The sequence below is a fragment of the Asterias amurensis genome, chromosome 15 (genome assembly GCF_032118995.1).
Source record: "Asterias amurensis chromosome 15, ASM3211899v1".
Classification (NCBI taxonomy): domain Eukaryota; kingdom Metazoa; phylum Echinodermata; class Asteroidea; order Forcipulatida; family Asteriidae; genus Asterias; species Asterias amurensis.
Window position 1 is genome coordinate 12,108,155 of NC_092662.1, and position 20,330 is coordinate 12,128,484.

Sequence of the window (20,330 nt, forward strand, 5' to 3'; positions counted from 1 at the left end):
ATTGCCCATTTCAGTTTTATGGTAGGCTTATGGTGTCTCTTAATAAACAGATACATGTTGTTAAATTTCACTGTGAGTACGTTATTGGTTTCATGCCTTAAATACTATGGACACTATTGGTAATTGTCAAAGATCAGTCTTCTCACTTGGTGTATCTCAACAATATGCATAAAATAACAAATCTGTGAAAATTTGAGCTCAATTGGTCGTCGAAGTTGCGAGATAATAATGAAAGAAAGAAAAAACGCCCTTGTCACACGAAGTTGTGTGCTTTCATATGGTGGATTTCGAAACCTCAAATTCTAAATCTGAGGTCTCTAAATCAAATTCGTGGAAAATGACTTCTTTCTCGAAAACTACGTTTCCTTTAGATGGAGCCGTTTCTCACAATGTTTTATACTACAAACCTCTCCCAATACTTGTCACCAAGTAAGTTTTTATGTAAATAATTATTTTTGAGTAATTACCATCAGTACCCACTGCCTTTAAAAGCATGAACAACGTTGGTAAAATACCAATATTATCACTTTATGTGTCCCAACATAAATGCACAAAATAACAAACATGTAAACATTTAGGCTCAATTGGTCATCAAATAAAGAGCTTCAGCTGCCGTAGTCTTCCATTATCTGAGTGAGAATATCTCTTTCTCAAAAGAACTACATTACTTCAGGAGCCGTTTCTCATCATGTTTTAAAGGCAGTGGACACTATTGGTAACTACTCAAAATAATTATTAGCATAAAACCTTGCTTGGTAACGGGTAATAGGGAGAGGTTGATGGTATAAAACATTGTGAGAAACGGCTCCCTCAGAAGTGACTTAGTTTTCGAGAAAGAACCAATTTTCTACGAACTTGATTTCAAGACCTCAGATTTAGAATGTCCCGAAATCAAGCATTTCAAAGCACACAACTTCGTGTGACAAGGGTGTTTTTTCTTTCATTAATGTCTCGCAACTTCGATGACCGATTGAGCTCAAATTTTCACAATTTTTTTTGTATGTATATGTTGAGATACACCAAGTGGGAAGACTGGTCTTTGACAGTTACCAATAGTGTCCATGTCTTTAATTATACTATCATTCAACAGCTCTCCATTACTCGTTACCAAGTAAGTTTGTATGCTGACTTATTTTGGGTAATTACCAACAGAGTCCACTGCCTCTTGAACAAAAACGGCATCGAGTAATATTTTATGAAAACGGTTCATTAGAATAAATTCAATCAGTCAGGAAATTGAGTTCCCAGTGAGATTAAAGGCAGTGGACACTATTGGTAATTGTCAAAGACTAGCCTTCACAGTTGGTGTATCTCAACATATGCATAAAACAACAAACATGTGAAAATTTTGAGCTCAATCGGTCATTGAAGTTGCGAGATAATAATGAAAGAAGAAAACACCCTAGTCACACGAAGTTGTGTGCGTTTAGATGGTTGATTTCGAGACCTCAAGTTCTAAACTTGAGGTCTCGAAATCAAATTCGTGGAAAATTACTTCTACCTCGAAAACTACTCCACTTCAGAGGGAGCCGTTTCTCACAATGTTTTATACTGCCAACCTCTCCCCATTACTCTTTACCAAGTGAGGTTTAATGCTAATAATTATTTTGAGTAATTACCAATAGTGTCCACTGCCTTTAAAGGCAGTGGAACTTAACATAATTATTAGCGTTAAAAAAATGGTAAAAAGCAATGGAGAGCTGTTGATAGTATAAAACATTGTGATAAATGGCTTTCCCTGAAGTAACGTAGTTTTTGAAAGAAGTAAGATTCCCCGAATTGGATTTCGAGACATCAGAAATAAGATTTTTAGGTCTCGAAATCAAACATCTGAAACCAACATGCATAACATAACAAACCTGTGAGAATTTGGGCTCAATTGGTCATCGAATTTGCAAGAGAATAATGAAATAAAAACACCCTTGCTTCATTACTTTGTGTGCTTTCAGATACATAATAAAATACTTCAGCTAAAGTCTGTTTGAGTGATAAATTACCTCTTTCTCAAAAACCACGTAACTTCAGATGGAGCCATTTCTCACACGATTTTATACTATCAACAGCTCTCCATTGCTCGTTATAGGCTCACCAAGTAAGTTTTTTGTTAACAATTAATTTGAGTAGTTACCAATTGAATGTGTCCAGTGGATTTAATACTTGTATAATACTCTCGTCGGATTGTCTTTTGCATGGACTCATTTGACGTGAGGGATAGGCCTTTGTCTTAGCGTGATATAATCACGTGTGGCCTATAAATCAACACAACTTATGAACAGATGTTGATTTATTGAATATTCACCATAAAAACGAAGAGCTCGAGGCTGCGGGCACGTCTCAATTTTCTTCGTATTATGTGTTTATGAATAACTGCAAAAGAGATGCATGGAGATTAAAACACATTACAGTTATTTACAAATGATGAACTCGACTTTTTTTTTTGAAGTACGCATTCCCTGAATATGCAGTATGAAATTAATGGAACGGTCGTCACTTCGGTGACTCCGGCGAGCAATTTGTAAGGGGGAACAATCGGCAATTGTTTTCAATTCAATTTTCGTCATGCCAGCATGAAAACCATTTCCTCGTAAAATATGAAATAAACAACACAAATAATGTATATTAAAAGCAAGACAGCAGAACTTTCTTGCTAATGAAGTAAAGCTAATAAAAGTAACATGAACAGGTGAATAGTGAATTAAATTATATTTCGAGAGAATGAAATAACAATTCGAGACGAAGTGACAGTTGTACCGTTAGGGGTTCCTTATCTCCTAGTAACCTATGTGAAACATCTTATGAAACAAACAAAATACAAGTTTCTTTTTAGTTAATACACGGTAAAATAAATATGAGGTCATAAAAATAAAGCCATTGGACCCTTTCGGTACAGAAAAAAAACAAAAAGTTCACAGATTTACAAATAACTTACAGGGTTTATAGAAGGTAGTGGTGAAAGACTTCCCTTGAAATATTATTCCATGAAATGCTTTACTTTTTGAGAAAACAGTAAAACAATATCAATTCTCGTTAGCGAGAATTACGGATTTATTTTAAACACATGTCATGACACGGCGAAACGCGCGGATACACGGGTGGGGTTTCCCGTTTTTTTCTCCAGACTCCGATGACCGATTGAGCCTAAATTTTCACAGGTTTGTTAATTGATATAGAAGTTGTGATACACGAAGTGTGGGCCTTGGACAATACTGTTTACCGAAAGGGTCCAATGGCTTTAATGGGACGTTTATTTAATAATAATTTTACATACATTCAATTATCAATTTGGCACAATTACCTACTCGGATCGTTGACTCATTGATGTAGCGACCATTTGGTGCAAGCATAGCCTTGGCCCAAGACGATAGTGCAAGTACTGAATAAGCTTCTTATAAGATTCTTATAGCCCTCAGGTCCGTCACTCAGAGTGACCGACGCTCATGGCGCTTCAACATTATTACCCCTGGTCACTGGACCATTTGATTTCATTCCTGGATTTAAACCATCTCAGCTCACTGGGGTATACAGCCTGTGCTGCCAAAACAATCAAAAGAACCATCTCTGCACTCACGGGTTACCCCTGTAACTCGAAGCCATTTTTGTTAGAGACAGTGTACACTTTTGGTAATTGTCAAAGACCAGTCTTCTCACTTGGTGTATCTCAACATATGCATTAGATAACAAACCTGTGAAAATTTGAGCTCGATCGGTCGTCGGAGTTGCAAGATAACTATGAAAGAAAAAAACACCCTTGTCACACGAAGTTGTGTGCTTTCAGATGCTTGATTTCGAGACCTCAAGTTCTAAACTTGAGGTCTCAAAATCAAAATCGTGGAAAATTGCTTCTTACTCCTAAACTAGGTCACTTCAGAGGGAGCTGTTTCTCACAATGTTTTATACTATCAACCTCTCCCCATTACTCGTTACCAAGTAAGGTTGTATGCCAATAATTATTTTGAGTAATTACCAATAGTGTCCACTGCCTTTAAGTGTCTTACTCAAGGACGCAAGTGTCATGACCGGGATTCACCCACATCCTGATGACCAAGCCATACAAGAACTTGAATTCGATGCTCTTATCCTCTCGGCAATGATACCCTACAAATTAATTATTTTGTCATACATTTTTCAAATGTGTACAATGATATTATCATGTTCGCTTGAGAACTTTGCAATTTATAGACGCATCTCCAGCCTTTTGGCGTTATACTGTCAATGGTGGATTTATTGAGACAGAAAGTGTATTACACTTCGTATAAACACAATTAATATTTCACACGATAGCCAAGCGGTTACTTTTACGAGGAATGTAACATCCGGTTTACAGCTAGTAAACTTCATTGGCATAGCGTCTGCAAGTGCAAGATCAACTGTCTTTGTGCTTCAACTGTGTATAATATAAACCAGCGGAGCAGATGGTCGTGGGTGGCTGCAAAAGACAGAAACACTTAACCTGTAAAATAAATTGCACTCTAATGGTGTGTAGCAAATTTTACGACTTGGTTGGGAAAAACAATACAAAAATAATTGGAAGCATTGAGTGCAATATCGCAGAATCGTGGATCGTATTCCATTTTTACGAGGCGAGTGATTGTTCTGCGATGATTGACGAAAGAAATTCATCCAATGTTTGTTTTATAATAAATAACTCACACATTATATCTCACTAACCCCCCCCCCCCCCCCCCCCCACACACACACAATAACAGACGTGGAGACAAGCCCGACTAAAATTCTAAAAGGCGGGGCTTTGAACAACATTCAGCATTAAAGTTGAAGGCACTTGACACCTTTTTGGTAAAAAGAATTGTCAAAGACCAGAATCTCACTTGGTGTGTCCCAACATGCATAAAATAACAAATCTGTAACAATGACTCAATTGATCATCAAAGTTGCAAGAATAATGAAAGGGAAAAAAAACACCCTCGTAGCACAATAACTTGTGTGCTTTCAGATGCGAAAAGGGGGGGGGACGAAAGTATTTGGTGCATTCCCCCTCCTAGTCATCCCACCCACCCCGTTTAGTGCCGTTGTAAGCTCCTCCATTCAGAACACGCAGCTCTCGATTCCATCTCTATCTTCCGGGTGTCTTGTACTTTCTGAAAGAGGAGGGGGACGGAAAAGGGTGATGATCCGCAGTGCCATCTTCAACTTCTTGACTTGGGTGTACGTGTGACTCAGCGGCTGGTGCACATTCTCGCTCTCCGGTATGTGTATAGAGTAGCAGCAGGATGGTGATTGCTCACTCTTCACTCAATAATATTTGTGTGAGTGATTCCATTGGGTCTATGAGCGGGGGGGGGGGGGGGGTAGGCTTCAACTTGACATCACTTGAACGATTCGCAAGTACACTAGGCACCGGCATCACCAAACATTCCACATCTTGCTATAAAAATAGGGACCCTGCAGTGTAGACATATCAATATGTTTGGCCGTCTCCACTTGATCCCTTAGGTCTAAATTGATGTAGGTGCACTGAGGTTTGCATCCCCAACCAACTGGCTGTGAGATTCATCCACACGAACACAAAATTGACATTTTCAAGGCAGATGGACACCTTGGTAATTACTGAAAACACATAGCATAACACCTTATTTGGTAACGAGTGATGGGGAGGGGTTGATAGTATATAAAAACAAGGTCCTTGCTCTATGATAAAACATTGTGAGAAACGGCTCCCTCTGAAGTGAGGTAGTTTTCGAGAAAGAAGTAATTTTCTACGAGTTTGATTTCAAGACTTCAGAATTAGACTTCTCGAAATTAAGCATTCCTTTGCTCTATGGTGTGACAAGTGTGTTTTTTCTTTCATAGTTATCTCGCAACTTCGAAGACCAATATTGAGTTCAAATTTTCACAGGTTTGTTATTTTATGCATAAGTTGAGATACACCAAGTGAGAAGACCGTCTTTGACAAGAACTGAACTAAAACACCGTATGTTTTAACGGTTAGTCCTATGACAGTTAAGAGCAGAAAGACAAGTGTTTTTAGTACCCCCTTAATTTGCCTCCCCCACTCCCACACGTGGAAGCGCCCACAGGGTGTAGGTCACTTGCACCCCTCCCCCCCCTCCCCCCCCCCTCCAGCATTACCGCTGTTTTGATACTCACAAACATGATTTATCTAATTTCCACGCCGGCCAAATTTTATCAGTGAACCTCTTTCATCCCTTGTAAAAATAAAATTGTAAGACCCTAGCCGTCAGTCAAACCCTAGCCCAACCCCAAACCATTATTAGTTATCTAATTTAGCTAAGAACGCATAGCCTCCATCCACCCAAGCCCTAGCCCATGAGCCTTCAAACCCGAAATAGCTCAAACCCTAGCCCCAAATCGAACCCAAACCGTCCCTATAGCGCCCAAAAACATTTTTCTTGGGTTTTCATTTTTCTAGGGTTTTTATTAGCAAATTATTTACCCATGTTATGTACCCTGCATGCCCGCAATGTGTTTACATGTTTTTTTTTTGCCATCCGCAACAGTTTTCCTGATTTCTTTTAAAGGACTCCGGTTTCTTGAATTGGAAGAAACAAATTTCCCGATTAAAAAGCACTGGCGGGGACGACAGTGGCAATTTGGAACGGACACAGAGCCAGGGTGAGTTAAAGTGCGCCCTCAATATGTGCAAATCCGCCAATAAAGTCGGGAAGGGAAGGTGAGATCCAAAGAATTAGGCCCCGTAAAAACACCGAATAAAAAGGTAAAACGTTTTGTTATTGCTGGGAATTTTAATATCACATTTTGTTAATGGTGATATTGTTCACATTATCATTGAAATTATTTCAGTTATTGTAGATGAAACTATTGCTTTGCAGGGCATTTTCGTGACCTTGTTTTACTCAGCTTAGTTCTAAAAATGCACAGTGTGGTCATGCATGGTGTGTGTACTGCTGTACGCCGCGTATCATGTTGTCATGAATGGAGGTACAGTAGCCCCACTTGTGAGGCTAAGGCTAAGGATTCGGATAACTTTCCGCATGGCGCCACCACTTTTTTAGTATTTTTTACAAAAAGGGATATATCAATCAGGTAAATTAGATACTGTATTATTTAATTTTGAATGAAAAGGTGGTGGCGCCATACGGAAACTTTTCCAAGGATTCAGCTAGCCTTGGCCACACAAGGTCACAAGGTCACAAGGTGGGCTAGTTTCATGGGTTTTCAGTAGGATAACGGGAAAATTGTTCACAATAAAAAAAAAAATGGGAAAAAACAAAAAATCATCTATCCAAACCTTTTTACGAAATAATGACACTTGCACTTCATCGTGTGTTGAAATCTTATTCTTACAATTAAAAGTTTTGGTTTTTCGTTGCGAGAGATAGTCTCGGTCCGCTATTTACACTGTGCTAGTGCATGTTCTACATTGGAGCAACGTCATATGTTTGAATATTCCGATAGCCCTCTTTTGAATTGTCAATACATACATGGTATGTGTATTGACTCTTTTGAATTGTCAATACATACATTGACCCACCAGAATACAGCCAAAAAGAGCCAAGATGATATATGTAGTAGAAAGCTTCCCTTGCAATAGTACTTGTTTTTTCTTAGCTAGTTGCGATAACGTAACCCTCCTCCCGACGGCCGCACAACTATTTATTAGCATGAACAATATTCTCCTGGAAAACTTGCTCGGTGATTTTCACTTGTTTTTTTCACCAACATAACGACTAATAAACTGAAACCTCTACAGGATAGTTTTACATACATCTTAAAGGAACATACTGCCTTGGATCGGTTGAGTTGGTCTTTGAAAGACATTTAAAACTGTTGTCATTACATTCTACTTATAAATTGTCGATATAATCAATGCATAATTTCATAACAAGCGGGTTTCAAACACTTTTCAAAGACCAACTCGTCCAATCCAAGTGTCCCTTTAATGTACAGTGAGTAGGGATTCATGTCATGGCCAAAAACTTGATATTTTTCTATAATAGGTATCAAAACCCTTCAAGGAAGGCGTGCAATGACAGCAACTTGTTCGCTCTTTAGGTCTCTGTCTCTTTGATTGCCTTCATCTAGACTTGTCTTCGTTTAGACTTGGCTTCAAACTTAGTAGAATAACTGCTCAGTGCTTCTCATGTTTCTGTTGACAAACTGACAAAGTTTCTCATCCAACAATGACTATTGTTTTATTTGTATCTTTGAAACTCAGAGTTGAAGTTATGGGTAAACCTCATGTGTAGCAATGGGTATAGCAACCAAGATGACATCAGTAAACCCAAGAGCTACTGGAGATGTTCAAGTATCAAGAGATAAGTCCTTCATTAAGACAGTCCTCCATCCTGGTACTGGCTTGGTACGACCCAATGAAGGAGCTATGTGTGTAGTCTGCATCACTAAGCCAGATGGTGAAGTTACAGACGATGAGGCACTACTTGGTTACCCAGTGGGAGATGAAATAACAATCAAGCTTGGTGATGGCGAGGGAGTAATGTCTCATTTTATAGATACATGTGTTGAGATGATGCTACCTGGTGAGACATGCCAGATAAAGATTGCACAGCAAACCAAATCATCGCTGCCAAAAATAAACAGTCAAGAATCTAATAAACACGACAACTTTGCAAGTATCAAGCAACCTATAGTATATGAAATAGCATTGAATTCCTTCACACGGGATAAAGAAATCTTTGAAATGAGTACTGAAGACAAGGTTGACAGGGCCATCAATTTCAAAACCAGAGGAAGTAATTGTTTTACTTGCGGCATATTTGGAAAAGCTGAGAAGTTCTACCTTCGTGCTTTGAGATACTTGATAACTATCGATCCATTGGACATGGAGGAAACAACTGATGAATCCACAGTCTTAATCAATACCTTGAAATGTGCATGTCTCTTGAATATTGCAGCTTGTAAACTCAAAATGAAATGCTATGAACACGCTGTTATTCACTGTACAAAGGCCTTGGCACTAGACAGCAATAATGTGAAAGGTCTGTTTCGACGAGGGATGGCCTACATGGAACTACAAGAATATGAACAATCTCAACAAGATTTGGACCATGCATTGCATTTACAACCAACGAGCAAACCAGTTAAAGTGCAGAGGCAGCTACTACAAGAGAGAATGAAAAAACTAGATGCAAAATATGCCAAAGCTATGAGCAAGATGTTTGGCGGACAGTGAATCATTGTGGTATAAAGTATTGAGGCAATACAGAACAAATATTATCCTAAATATTATCAAATTTCATGGCTCTGCTTAGCATATTAAGCAAAGCAGGAATTCTGTGCTTACTTCAAGTGTATTTCACGGGTTAGCAGGGTATTCAGGTGCTCTTCTGCTAGGCCTCATTTTTAACTACTAGGCATTCTTCATGGACACTGCTAGCGCAGAAAATCAGCGCTTGCACAGTAAGCGGATTAGCGGAGAATGGTCAGCGAAGAAATTGGGCCCAGATTAATTGGCAATTCTGAATCATTAAAATTTCTATGTTTTGTATGCATTGATTGATTGCACTCCTATATGTACATATTCCCAAAACCAGATCTGTAAATGTTAAATCTCATAGCCAATCATATATAATTATACAAGCCTTTAAAAACTTAATAATGTATTTTATAGCAGTTGCAAAAATGTTGACAACATAGACAGAAGAAAACTGGTTTGGGTGAAAACCAAAGTCTTATGGTAAAGATAGTGGACAGATGGATAGTGCCAACTACATGTGCACATGCCAAAAGCATCATTTTTGTGGTGTTAACGTGTACATGTGAACCTTTTAAAGCCGTGTTCATATTGGATTCGGTATCGGGTAAATCTTACTTTCCTTCAAGGATTACTTGATGTCTAGGCAAATTAACCAAGATGAAGGTGAAACAAACCCATATTATTTCTGGTGGAAATATTTACCAGGTGGATTGATGTATTATAGAAAGATTGAAATACATGTAATAATTTGCTAGTTCTGTACTCTGGTTGGCTGAAACACGATCACAAATACAATTTTTGACCCAGTACAACGTCCTCTCATGATGTGAACCATGAACAGCAACTTAAAACTGAAGCCAGGGAAACTAATGCGTTTATTTCATTGTTAAATCGATTTTGATTTAAAAGCAGTGGACACTATTGGTAATTACTCAAAATAATGTTTAGCATAAAAATTTACTAGGTAACAAGTAATGGGAAGCTGTTGATAGTATAAAACATTGTGAGAAACAGCTCCCTCTGAAGTAACGTAGTTTTCGAGAAAGAAGTAATTTTCCACGAATTTGATTTTGAGACCTCAGAATTATTGAGGTCTCGAAATCAAGCATCTAAAAGAACACTGATCGTGTGACAAAGGTTTTTATTTTATTTCATTCATATCCCACAACTTCGACGACCAATACAGGTTCGTTATTTTATGCAAATGTTAAGATACACCAAGTGGGAAGACTGGTCTTTGACAATTACCAATAGTGTCCAGTGTCTTTATTTGCTCATGGTTGGGTAAATTGTTGAATTAAAACAGTAGTAAAACCCTGAAAAGTTTATTTTCGTATTTCATATTTAGACCAATGTGTGTTGTAAAACACATATGGACTGCATAGTTTGGTCACTAGTGCACGTCTATCCCCCCTCGGGCCTGTGGGTGACCAGAAGAGGGACCCATTTCCCTCTTTTTGTCACTCAAAATCCCATCCCCTTGGGGAAATAGACATGCACTATTGACCTCATTGCAAGTCCATTCTGTGTACTATTGATCATCACTAATACTGTACTTTGTCTTTGAAGTTAGTTTCTAGTTTGTGTATATCTGTGGGGTGTCATGGCTGAGCGGATAAGAGCATAGACTCAAGTTCTGATGGTTAAATCGGGATGTGGGTTCCAATCCTGGTTGTGACATTTAACCATAAGCTTCTCTCCACCCAGGGGTAAAATGGGTACCTGTGAGGCCAGAGGTGGTTTATGAATGATAAGCTTGGAGCGCGGTAAGTCGCAGTCGCAGCCCCAGCTGTATACTCCCCAGGGAGCTGAGATTGTTTAAGGAATGATTAAAGCGCTATGATTAAAGCGCTATTTAAAAATTTATTATTAAAAATATTATTATCCCATCACTGCATAGCAAAGTGAAGTTCATACAAAGAGGACTGATTATCATCGAATTCTTATTGTTGGGAAATGAATAAAAAATCTTGTTCTTGAGTTTTCAGAAAAATTTCATGGATTCAGGTGCAGTGAAGTTATCTGAAAGGCACGACTACCTACCTACCTACCTAAATGTACAATGTACCTAGTCTTGGTTGAAGACCTCTATTTGACTTGTCAATTTTTCCCCACAAACCGCTCTCACAACGCAAATGGTCTCGTGTTGTGAGAGCAGTTCGTAGATAATGGCCCTCTTCTGGGGAAAATTATGACAAATCAAAGAAGTTCTTTCACCAAGACTAATACCTACCTACCTAATGGATCTTGGCACAGACAAATATGTATGGTTCGACACTATAATAAACATTGAAACACAAACGAAATAGTCAATTTAGGCTGTTTATTTTCAGATGTTACATTTACATGTACATGTTCTTCAGGTAAATTAAGAGTGGCTAGGACCCACATGTTATGTTCCAGTGACACCAAGCACAAAGAAAATGCTTGATAACTATAAATGTTTGATTTAGTATAAATTATCTGCCAAGCTACATTGTAAGTACAACAGGAAATCAGACCTGAACAATCAATCTCTTTACCCATAGACCAAACTTGTTATCAATAAGTACAAATGGTCAGCATTGGACCTACTAGTGTTCTCAAACTTTGAAAAGTAAAGTTTCATGGGGGTGGGGCTATGCAAGTGCAAAGCCTTCATGGCAAGGGGGCTTAAGGGCCCTGGAATATTTGATTGTACATGCTCTGTGATCATAATGATGCACTCTGAGGTAGTTCCTCATGCCCACTTCCTCCTCGCTTCTTTGAGCAAAGGTTTGAGAGTTTGCATTTGAACTTTGAAATGCATGAACTTGAACAAAAGGGGGGAAAATTGTAAAGCTTGCCAGTGAGTCGGCGACTTCTTTAGGGTTGTGTGTGCCACAGAAAGCATGATGGTGCACCAAACTTGTTTCACATGTTGGAGAACAATGATGCACATAGTTGTTTTTTTTGCTTACAGTATAGAATGGTACATGTTAATTACTTACTAATACATGAAGATGAAACCTGTTAAAGCAACATTTTTTACAAGACTGTTGGTCAACATGAGAGTTTAGCCCGGTTCATACTTCCTGTTTCGCAGGAGTAGAGCACATTTCAACTGCTGCAAATTATTTGTTGCAAATTTGTGACTTCAAAATTCGTATCGCATTCAAGGAAGTATGAACCGGTCTTTATCTGGAAATACATGAATTGAGTGAGTTCCTCAATCTATCTTCACTGTGGATGCGGCTAGTCTTAGTTCAATTCAGCTAATTGTTTGCAGCTTTATTCCCTCGGGACAAGCCATTCCATAAACAAATGTGTACATAATGTTTACATTGTACAATGAACCCCTGATCTATAAATGTGAACATAGTTTTGATTGACAGCTTCTATCATGCCACTTGAAAGAGGATAAATTGCAATTATTTAACTAATTGGTCTGAATAAAGTACTACAAGGAAAGTAATACTTACAAAATTAAGTTTCAGGTACTAAACCACAAAGGGAAACTGACCGGGTAAATTTTAAATTTTGGGGAGGTTGAACAAAGAAAGTAGACAAGAGCGGGATTTGAACCTACAGCCTCCTGATTAACAGGCGTGCGCTCTACCAACTGATGCCATCTAGCCCCAATGTTGATGGTCTCCCTATTTTGCCAATCTCTGTTCTTTTTTTCTTTGTTAAACCTAAACAAAATTAAGTTAATACACGTAATAAACTAACGTTGTATACACTGGGGAAAAAAAAATACAAAAAGAAACATTTTGTATTTTTTTTGGGGGGGAGGGGGGTGTTATAAAACATTAAAACTAACAGAATATTTGTCATTCTATATAGTTCAACATAAAATGGCATGCCAGTCAAGAGTGTCTGATCACAATCCGCTAAATTACTAATGGCAAGAACAATCATTTCCTTCATTCAACTAAAACAGTGCATTCATAAGAAATCCAATCTTAGTTTATCCACATTTAACTTTACAATTATCATGAATTACAGCTGCAAATACTAAGTGAATACTTGACTAAAAATTATTTCATAGTAACCTATGTGGGTACCTTAAAAACAAGATAAAGTAAACTATCTAAAAAAAAATTGAATAAAAAACAAATTGTAAAAAATTGAAGCACCAGGAAGTATGGAATGTACAGTCGCTTGATATTCCTATGTGTAATAAACCTGGCATGGGTGTTAATTACTTTTAATTCAGCAATCAATTAAGTACATGTGCAAACATTTCACTCCTACTATAATTATAGTGATCTCCTTTAACACAATTCATCATGGTGCGGCCATCTTGGTTTTACTCCAATCCAAATCAAGGTAACCAAACCGAGGCTGGAAGACACAAAATAGTCTGGATCCTATGTTGTGCAATGAATACTAGCATTCATTACCAGGGAACATGACCAAGATGGTAGCAGCATGGTAAAGGTCTACAATTAAAACCGAGTGAAGCTTTTAGGCACTTTGGTGATAGCGCTATACAATGCATGTAATGTACACAAGGGCTTAAACATTGAATGTTCTCTAGAGAATTGGATATGTCTCTGAGTTAATCTCTCAAACCAAGCTCAAAATATATACAAATTAACAAATCCACCTCAAACAAACAATAGATCAACAAAACCTGTACTTAAAGACACTGGACGCTATTGGTAATTATCAAAGACCAGTCCTCTCACTTGGTGTATCTCAACATATGCGTAAAATAACAAACCTGTGAAAATTTGAGCTCAATCGGCCATCGAAGTTGCGAGATAATAATGAAAGAAAAAAACACCCTTGTTGGACGAATTTGTGTGCTTTCAGATGCTTGATTTCGAGACCTCAAATTCTAAATCTGAGGTCTCAAAATCAAATTCGAGGAAAATTACTTCTTTCTCGAAAATTACGTTACTTCAGAGGGAGCCGTTTCTCACAAGGTTTTATACTATCAACCTCTCCCCATTACTCGTTACCAAGTAAGGTTTTATGCTAATAATTATTTTGAGTATTTACCAAAAGTGTCCACTGCCTTTAAACATTGAATGTTCTCCAGAGAATTGGATATGTCTCTGGGACAATCTCTCAAACAAAGCACAAAATATTTACAAATTAACAAGTCCACCTCAAACAAACAATAAATCAACAAAACCTGAACTTAAGTAAGCATTTCTTTTTAAGCTGTGACTGCTACATTGTGTTAAAGCAACAATACTAAACGTATAGTGTCTTGACAATTACTGATTATCTGAAAAAAAGTAACAAGTGTCTCTGGAATGTCAAAAGTTTCAAAGCTATCACATTATTTCCTAAACATTTTTATAACATCTTACATTTTATATCTTAGACTTTAGTCAAAATGTACATGCTTAAATTCTTAGTCTGACTTCATTATTTTTAAAACTATTTTGCCTGGTGCCCAAAGTTCCTTCTTAAACCCTGATACAACTTACAGATAATGTGTTTTACACATAAGTGTCAATGAAGTTTGACATAATATCCATAACATCTAGGACTGAATCGTCCCTAATTTACACAAAGATTTGGTCAGAATACTTGGACCCTTAGCTTCCCCAAAATAAAAATAAATTAAAAAGTAAAATTTCTAAAAACCCAAACAATCACACTCACAGCAGGAAATGGCATGTTTAGATTCATGTTGTCATGGGAACTCATGTTTACATCACTATTGCACAATGATTTAATACTACAAAAATCAACTTTTAACCCTACGTTTCATTCTCTAGCATTTGAATTTGGCACAAATTAATTTATATTCAATATTTCTAAGTGGTGAATTTGACATTAGAACAGCACACTATCTTAACAGTTCTGTAATATATATTAATTTCCATAAAATAGATATAACTGAGTGATTACTATGGTCAATCTACTATTAATGTTTGGAAATACATCAGAGCCCAATTTTATTCGCTACTCATCAATGAATTCTGCTTTTATTGGACCCTATAATTATATTAAAAAATTTAAAAAACGCATAGCGATTCCATGGGCCTACATATCGTTGGACCACGCACTACATGTAGTTTATTTCAATACTACTACCTTTTGTATTTTCATACTTTCATATTGAATGGAATGTACAATTGTTACAATCAGTGTTTGAATGCTTGGGTTCATTACGACGTTTACACAGTCAACCAAAACTATTGATACAATTATTTGGAATTTTGATTTGCAGTAACTTTCATGTAGCCGTTTACCCATGTAAATGTATGTTTACCCAGCCATCTAAGAACAGAATCAAATACTGGTCAATGCTATTCAAGTACTGTTATTGTGAAAGCCAACCGACATTGTACATGTGTATTTATACAATGCATCATTATGTGACAAGACCAGTGGTATACATGTACATGTTAGTCCACATCACGTTAAAAAAATACATCCAACCATAAACTTGAAATAATTCATTAAAAACTTTAAAATAAACTTTTGTATACAGAGGCAAGCAATTCAGGAGCGAAGATTGTACGTCACTGTTTTGACACACACACACAGCCAGCTTGGATGCCAGTTATTGACCACAGCCAAGTTGTTAGGCCCTATATCAACACTCACACATTAATCTCAGCATTTCAAGACATGTAGAATAATCACATGTTAGAATCTCTAAGTCTAAGCAAAATCTCTGTCTAAGCTGTAGCAGAAATCAACCCACACAGACGGTCATTTACAATGGAAGCGCTTTTGTATTAGAGAAATAAAGGATGTACAAAGAATTCAGCCCCAATAATCCACTCATTGATGTTCACTTTTTAGTGTTGATATGTTCATGTCCAAACACTATAGATTGTCTGCTATTAATATATACATGTTGATGTTAACTCATTGACGTCCACTCATAAATGACCAGCTGTCAAGCAACATTCTTCAACTCCATCTTCATGGGATTGATGCACTACCAGTCTGAGCCTGTATGAACAAGGTAACAAACAATCCATCTCATGTTAGCACCTCATGTTAGCACCTCAACTTAGCACCTCAACTTAGCACCTCAACTTAGCACCTCAACTTAGCACCTCAACTTAGCACCTCAACTATCAGTGGAATCTCAGGTATAAGTCAATCTCACAATTTTATAATCTAAAGTGGACCTAGTTTAGCTGTAAAGGCACTGCAGCCGATTTCACGAAACGATAGGATTACTTCTATCTCGAGTTAGGACGAGTAACCCATCCTATCGTCTTTGGATACGGAACTGAACTCGTCCTAAGGGTCCTGGGATTAAAGGCAGTGGACACTATTGGTAATTACTCAAAAAATTTATTGGCATAAAACCGCACTTGGTGACATGTAATGGGGAGAGGTTGATGGTATAAAACATTGTGAGAAACAGCTCCCTCTGAAGTGCCATAGTTTTCGAGAAAGAAGTAATTTTCCACGAATTTGATTTCGAGACCTCAGATTTTGAACTTGAGGTCTTGAAATCGACCATCTAAACGCACACAACTTCGTGTGACAAGGGTGTTTTTTATTATCTCATTATTATCTCACAAATTCGACGAGTGATTGAGCTCAAATTTTCACAGGTTCGTTATTTTATGTATATGTTGAGATACACCAACTGTGAAGGCTAGTCTTTGACAATTACCAATAGTGTCCACTGCCTTTAATCCGAAGTAAGGAAGAGTTTGGTCAAATCGACAGCTGGACACCTTTGGTAATTGTCAAAGACCAGTATTCTTACTTGGTGTACTCAACATATTTGCATGATTTAACAAATCTGTGCAAATTTTGACTCGATTGGCCATCGAAGCTGCAAGAGAATAATGAAAGAAAAAACACCCTTGTTTCAGATGCCTTAAAAAGGCTTTCTCCAGGCCCGAAGTATTTTATTATTTGAGTGGGAAATTACCTCTTCTCAAAAACTATGTTACTTCAGAGGGAGCCGTTTCTCACAATGTTTATAAATGCTATCAACAGCTCTCCATTGCTTGTTACCAAGGAAGTTTTTATGCTAACAATTATTTTGAGTAATTACCAATATTGTCCAATGCCTTCGTTCAATGCTGGAGAAGCTCACATTACAGCAAGCAATTGACTGCGGATTTAGTAGTTTCCAATCCCCTCTTTGGCAACTCCTTATGATATACTTAGTGATGTACATGTAGCATTGATTTTGGGAAGGGAATAGCATTTCTGATCATGCAGTTTTCAACAAACACACCCATTAACCTATATGTGAACATTTAAAGGTGCTCATGTTTTGGGGGAAATAGTAAATAATGGGTGATGTTTTATCGGTAAAAAAGCCCCCAAAAAACTTAGTACATATTGGGACAAATCTTTCAGCACGAAGCTGAATTTGAGTGGGCAGTCCTTATCCCAGCCATTACACAACTAGTTGAACAGTCAATATAACAAGACTTTTACTATCTTACCTCCAGGTTGCCTCTTGCCTGCCTCAAAACCTGATGTGTCTGGGACACTGTAAAGGACAAGAACAATTCTATTAAGACAGTTTAAAGTTTTAATTAAACAAACAGCCTTTTTCACAAATGTCTACACAAGAAGACAGATCATCAAACTACACCATGTCAAACATTGGCAGACCCAGGGAACTAAAAAAGAAATATGTAAATATGATACAAATAATATACAAATGGGGTCACACCAAACCAAAGCCCAAAAGATAGAGACGTGAAGCATAAAAAGCAGCAAAGAGCAGAATAAGGATACCAGCAAAATTAAAATTCCACATGTACAATTTGTGACTGGTATCCTGCTCATTTATGCTAAGCAGACATTTGTTAAGCATTATTTGCTGCTTAAGTATCTCTATGCAATTGGACCCAGTTACTTACATTGCTGTATCAGAGCCAGCTCCATGTCTTCTTTCAGCCGATTGGTCGAAGTCAGTCTCTGGAGGGCCTCCTTCATTAGAGTATCCTGTTCCTTCAGCCGTCTCCTCAATCTTGCTACCTGATCCCCCTGAGGTAATCGACCTTTCCAGAAGCGTGCTAGCTGATGATTACACTCATCTAGATGAGTCTTTAGCTTATGTACTTCATCAGACAGATTAAGTACATCCTTGGATGACTGAAAGATCAAAGGGGAAAGTTGCTATATCAAACCGAAGTAGAGTGTCATGGCCGAGTGGTTATTAAGAGCATCAGATTCAAGTTCTGGTGGTTAAGTCACCGGAGTGCGGGTTCGAATCCCGGTCATGACACTTGTGTCCTTGAGCAAGAAACTTTACTATAATTGCTTCTCTTCACCCAGGGGTATAAGTGAGTTCTTGTGAGGGTAGAGGTTGATACTGTGAATGATTTGCTTGGAGGGCGGTAACTCGCAGCACCGGCTGTATACTCACCAGTGAGCTGAGAAAGATTAAAGGATTGTTATTGGCCCAATAACCAGGCTGAGGAACTAATGTAAAGGGCATTGAGACGGTTATTGTGAAATGCACTATATAAGAATTTGTAATTATTAGTACTCAATTTCAATTCAATTCTGTTTTGTTTTTGATTATTGTCCATACAAAGAAATACTGAAATTTGCTTTGTCTAGCACGCTCATAACATTAAAAATACTTAACAAAATTACAGAATTACAAATTCTTTTCTTCAGCTGTGCCACGCATCTGGAACTCTCTACCACTTAAACTTAGATCTTGTCTCTGTACCACAAAATTCAAATCTCTACTCAAAACTTATCTTATGTCACAGGTTTTCAAGGACTAATTGTGTCTTTTTCCTTTCGTTTTGTTTTTGGTTTTACTGTGCCTTGAACATCCAGCAGGGTGGATATGCACGCATTAAAAGTCTTTAGCAATAGTATAATTATGGAATAGCTTCCCTGTGTCGACCCCGCGGTGCTCTCCCTGTCAACTAACCATGACAAACGATCACTCGCCCTATCGTGGTGACATCAAGCACTTGGGGCCAGCCCCAAGAGACCCATTCCACAAGCAGGGCACCTGGGGCTGACCAGGGTGAGCCCCTGGAATGACGTCAAAGCTATTCAAACATATCCGGGGCAGATCGGGGTCAACCCGGGGAAGCTAATCGAACAAAATTTATTCCACCATGCCCTTACCTCTGGGTGTAATCGGATCATCTCAGACAACTTGGTATCAATGACATTCATGTGAATCCTTGCTTCATGTAGATTATGTTTCAATGTTTCATAAGTAGCTACATCAGCAATAGCATGTTTATCTCCTTCACATCCATCATGTAGATCTGGATTACTGCTTCTTGATTCATAGGTTGTCTTGGTTACTGAAGACATCCCAGCAGCGTTTCTAAGAGGTGTCACTCCTGCAGCAAATACATGAAATACACATACAATAACTAGTCTCATTCTCATCCAAGACAATTTAGCGTTGATTTGTCATACAAGTAATAATAGAGTCAAGGAGAAATGCATTTGAAAACCACAAAGTACACATTGGGGTTGTGGTTAATAATAATAATGTATTTATATAGCGCATTTTCCATATACATGTTCAAATGCGCTTGACAGAGAAATTGTTAACAGAACAGGTGAGTTTTGAGCAGTGTTTTGAACATATTGACAGATTGTTGATTACAAGGAGATATTGGTAGTTTATTCCACAGTTTGGGAGCGGCAGTAGTGAAGGCTCTATCACCAAGGGTGGGTAGCATCTTGGGAGATGAGTGGTTCAGCATGATGCCTTGAGAGGAGCGAAGGGAGTAGCGGGATGGTTGCGTGATAGTTATACCAATAGTTATTATACCAATAGTTTTTTTTAATTGAGCTTTATTTCCAAGTCCAAACAAGAGTGTGAACAATAAGAATATGGAAATATAAATACATAGTGCAGTGGAGTGGAAAAGAAAAACAAATTAAAATTTGAATGAACCATTAATAAATAGTAAACTTGCGGGTAAAACCGTGTATTAAATCCCTTTTATGGGAGTATTGGCTGTAAAAAGAGCCGGAATGGTCCCAATGTTTCGAACAGTACACTCTGCTTGTTTTCAGGAGAAAGTCAATTTCTCTAATTTTGCACCCCATTTGTCATCATATGCACTGCCATAGCAACTCCATACCTGGTATATCATAGTACTCTTCATCTTGCAGCATACCATCAACCGTACACATGTAGGATGTAGCCTGACGACCAGACAGGGTTGTTTGACAGGCTACATCATGTCTGAGAACACCATCTGAAATGCAAACCAGAATTATTACCATTTAGCATTCAGAAGAAAACCAGACTGTGACCTTAATA

General features: G+C 37.8%; 2 protein-coding genes across 3 annotated transcripts in view; one reads left to right on the forward strand and one right to left on the reverse strand.

Moving 5' to 3' along the window:
* Nucleotides 1-6,629: 6,629 nt before the first annotated feature.
* LOC139947863 (uncharacterized) lies at nucleotides 6,630-10,760 on the forward strand. Its single transcript, XM_071945685.1, has 2 exons — nucleotides 6,630-6,694; nucleotides 8,156-10,760. Exon 2 carries the CDS (start codon nucleotides 8,189-8,191, stop codon nucleotides 9,128-9,130), a length of 942 nt encoding a protein of 313 aa, XP_071801786.1. The 5' UTR covers nucleotides 6,630-6,694; nucleotides 8,156-8,188; the 3' UTR covers nucleotides 9,131-10,760.
* A 1,822-nt stretch (nucleotides 10,761-12,582) lies between these two features.
* LOC139947862 (uncharacterized) overlaps nucleotides 12,583-20,330 on the reverse strand; it is a 71,262-nt gene continuing 63,514 nt past the window's right edge. For both annotated transcript variants that reach the window (XM_071945684.1, XM_071945682.1), the window contains 5 exons: nucleotides 20,149-20,265; nucleotides 19,169-19,392; nucleotides 17,935-18,169; nucleotides 17,512-17,558; nucleotides 12,583-16,042 (listed from right to left, as the gene is read on the reverse strand). In XM_071945684.1, coding sequence (XP_071801785.1) covers nucleotides 16,013-16,042; nucleotides 17,512-17,558; nucleotides 17,935-18,169; nucleotides 19,169-19,392; nucleotides 20,149-20,265 — 653 coding nt within the window. In that variant the 3' untranslated portion in view covers nucleotides 12,583-16,012. The remainder of the gene's footprint in view (nucleotides 16,043-17,511; nucleotides 17,559-17,934; nucleotides 18,170-19,168; nucleotides 19,393-20,148; nucleotides 20,266-20,330) is intronic.

Bases quoted from the DNA above. Each gene is read 5' to 3' on its own strand.
- LOC139947863 (XM_071945685.1), top strand. From the start codon at position 8,189: ATGGGTATAGCAACCAAGATGACATCAGTAAACCCAAGAGCTACTGGA.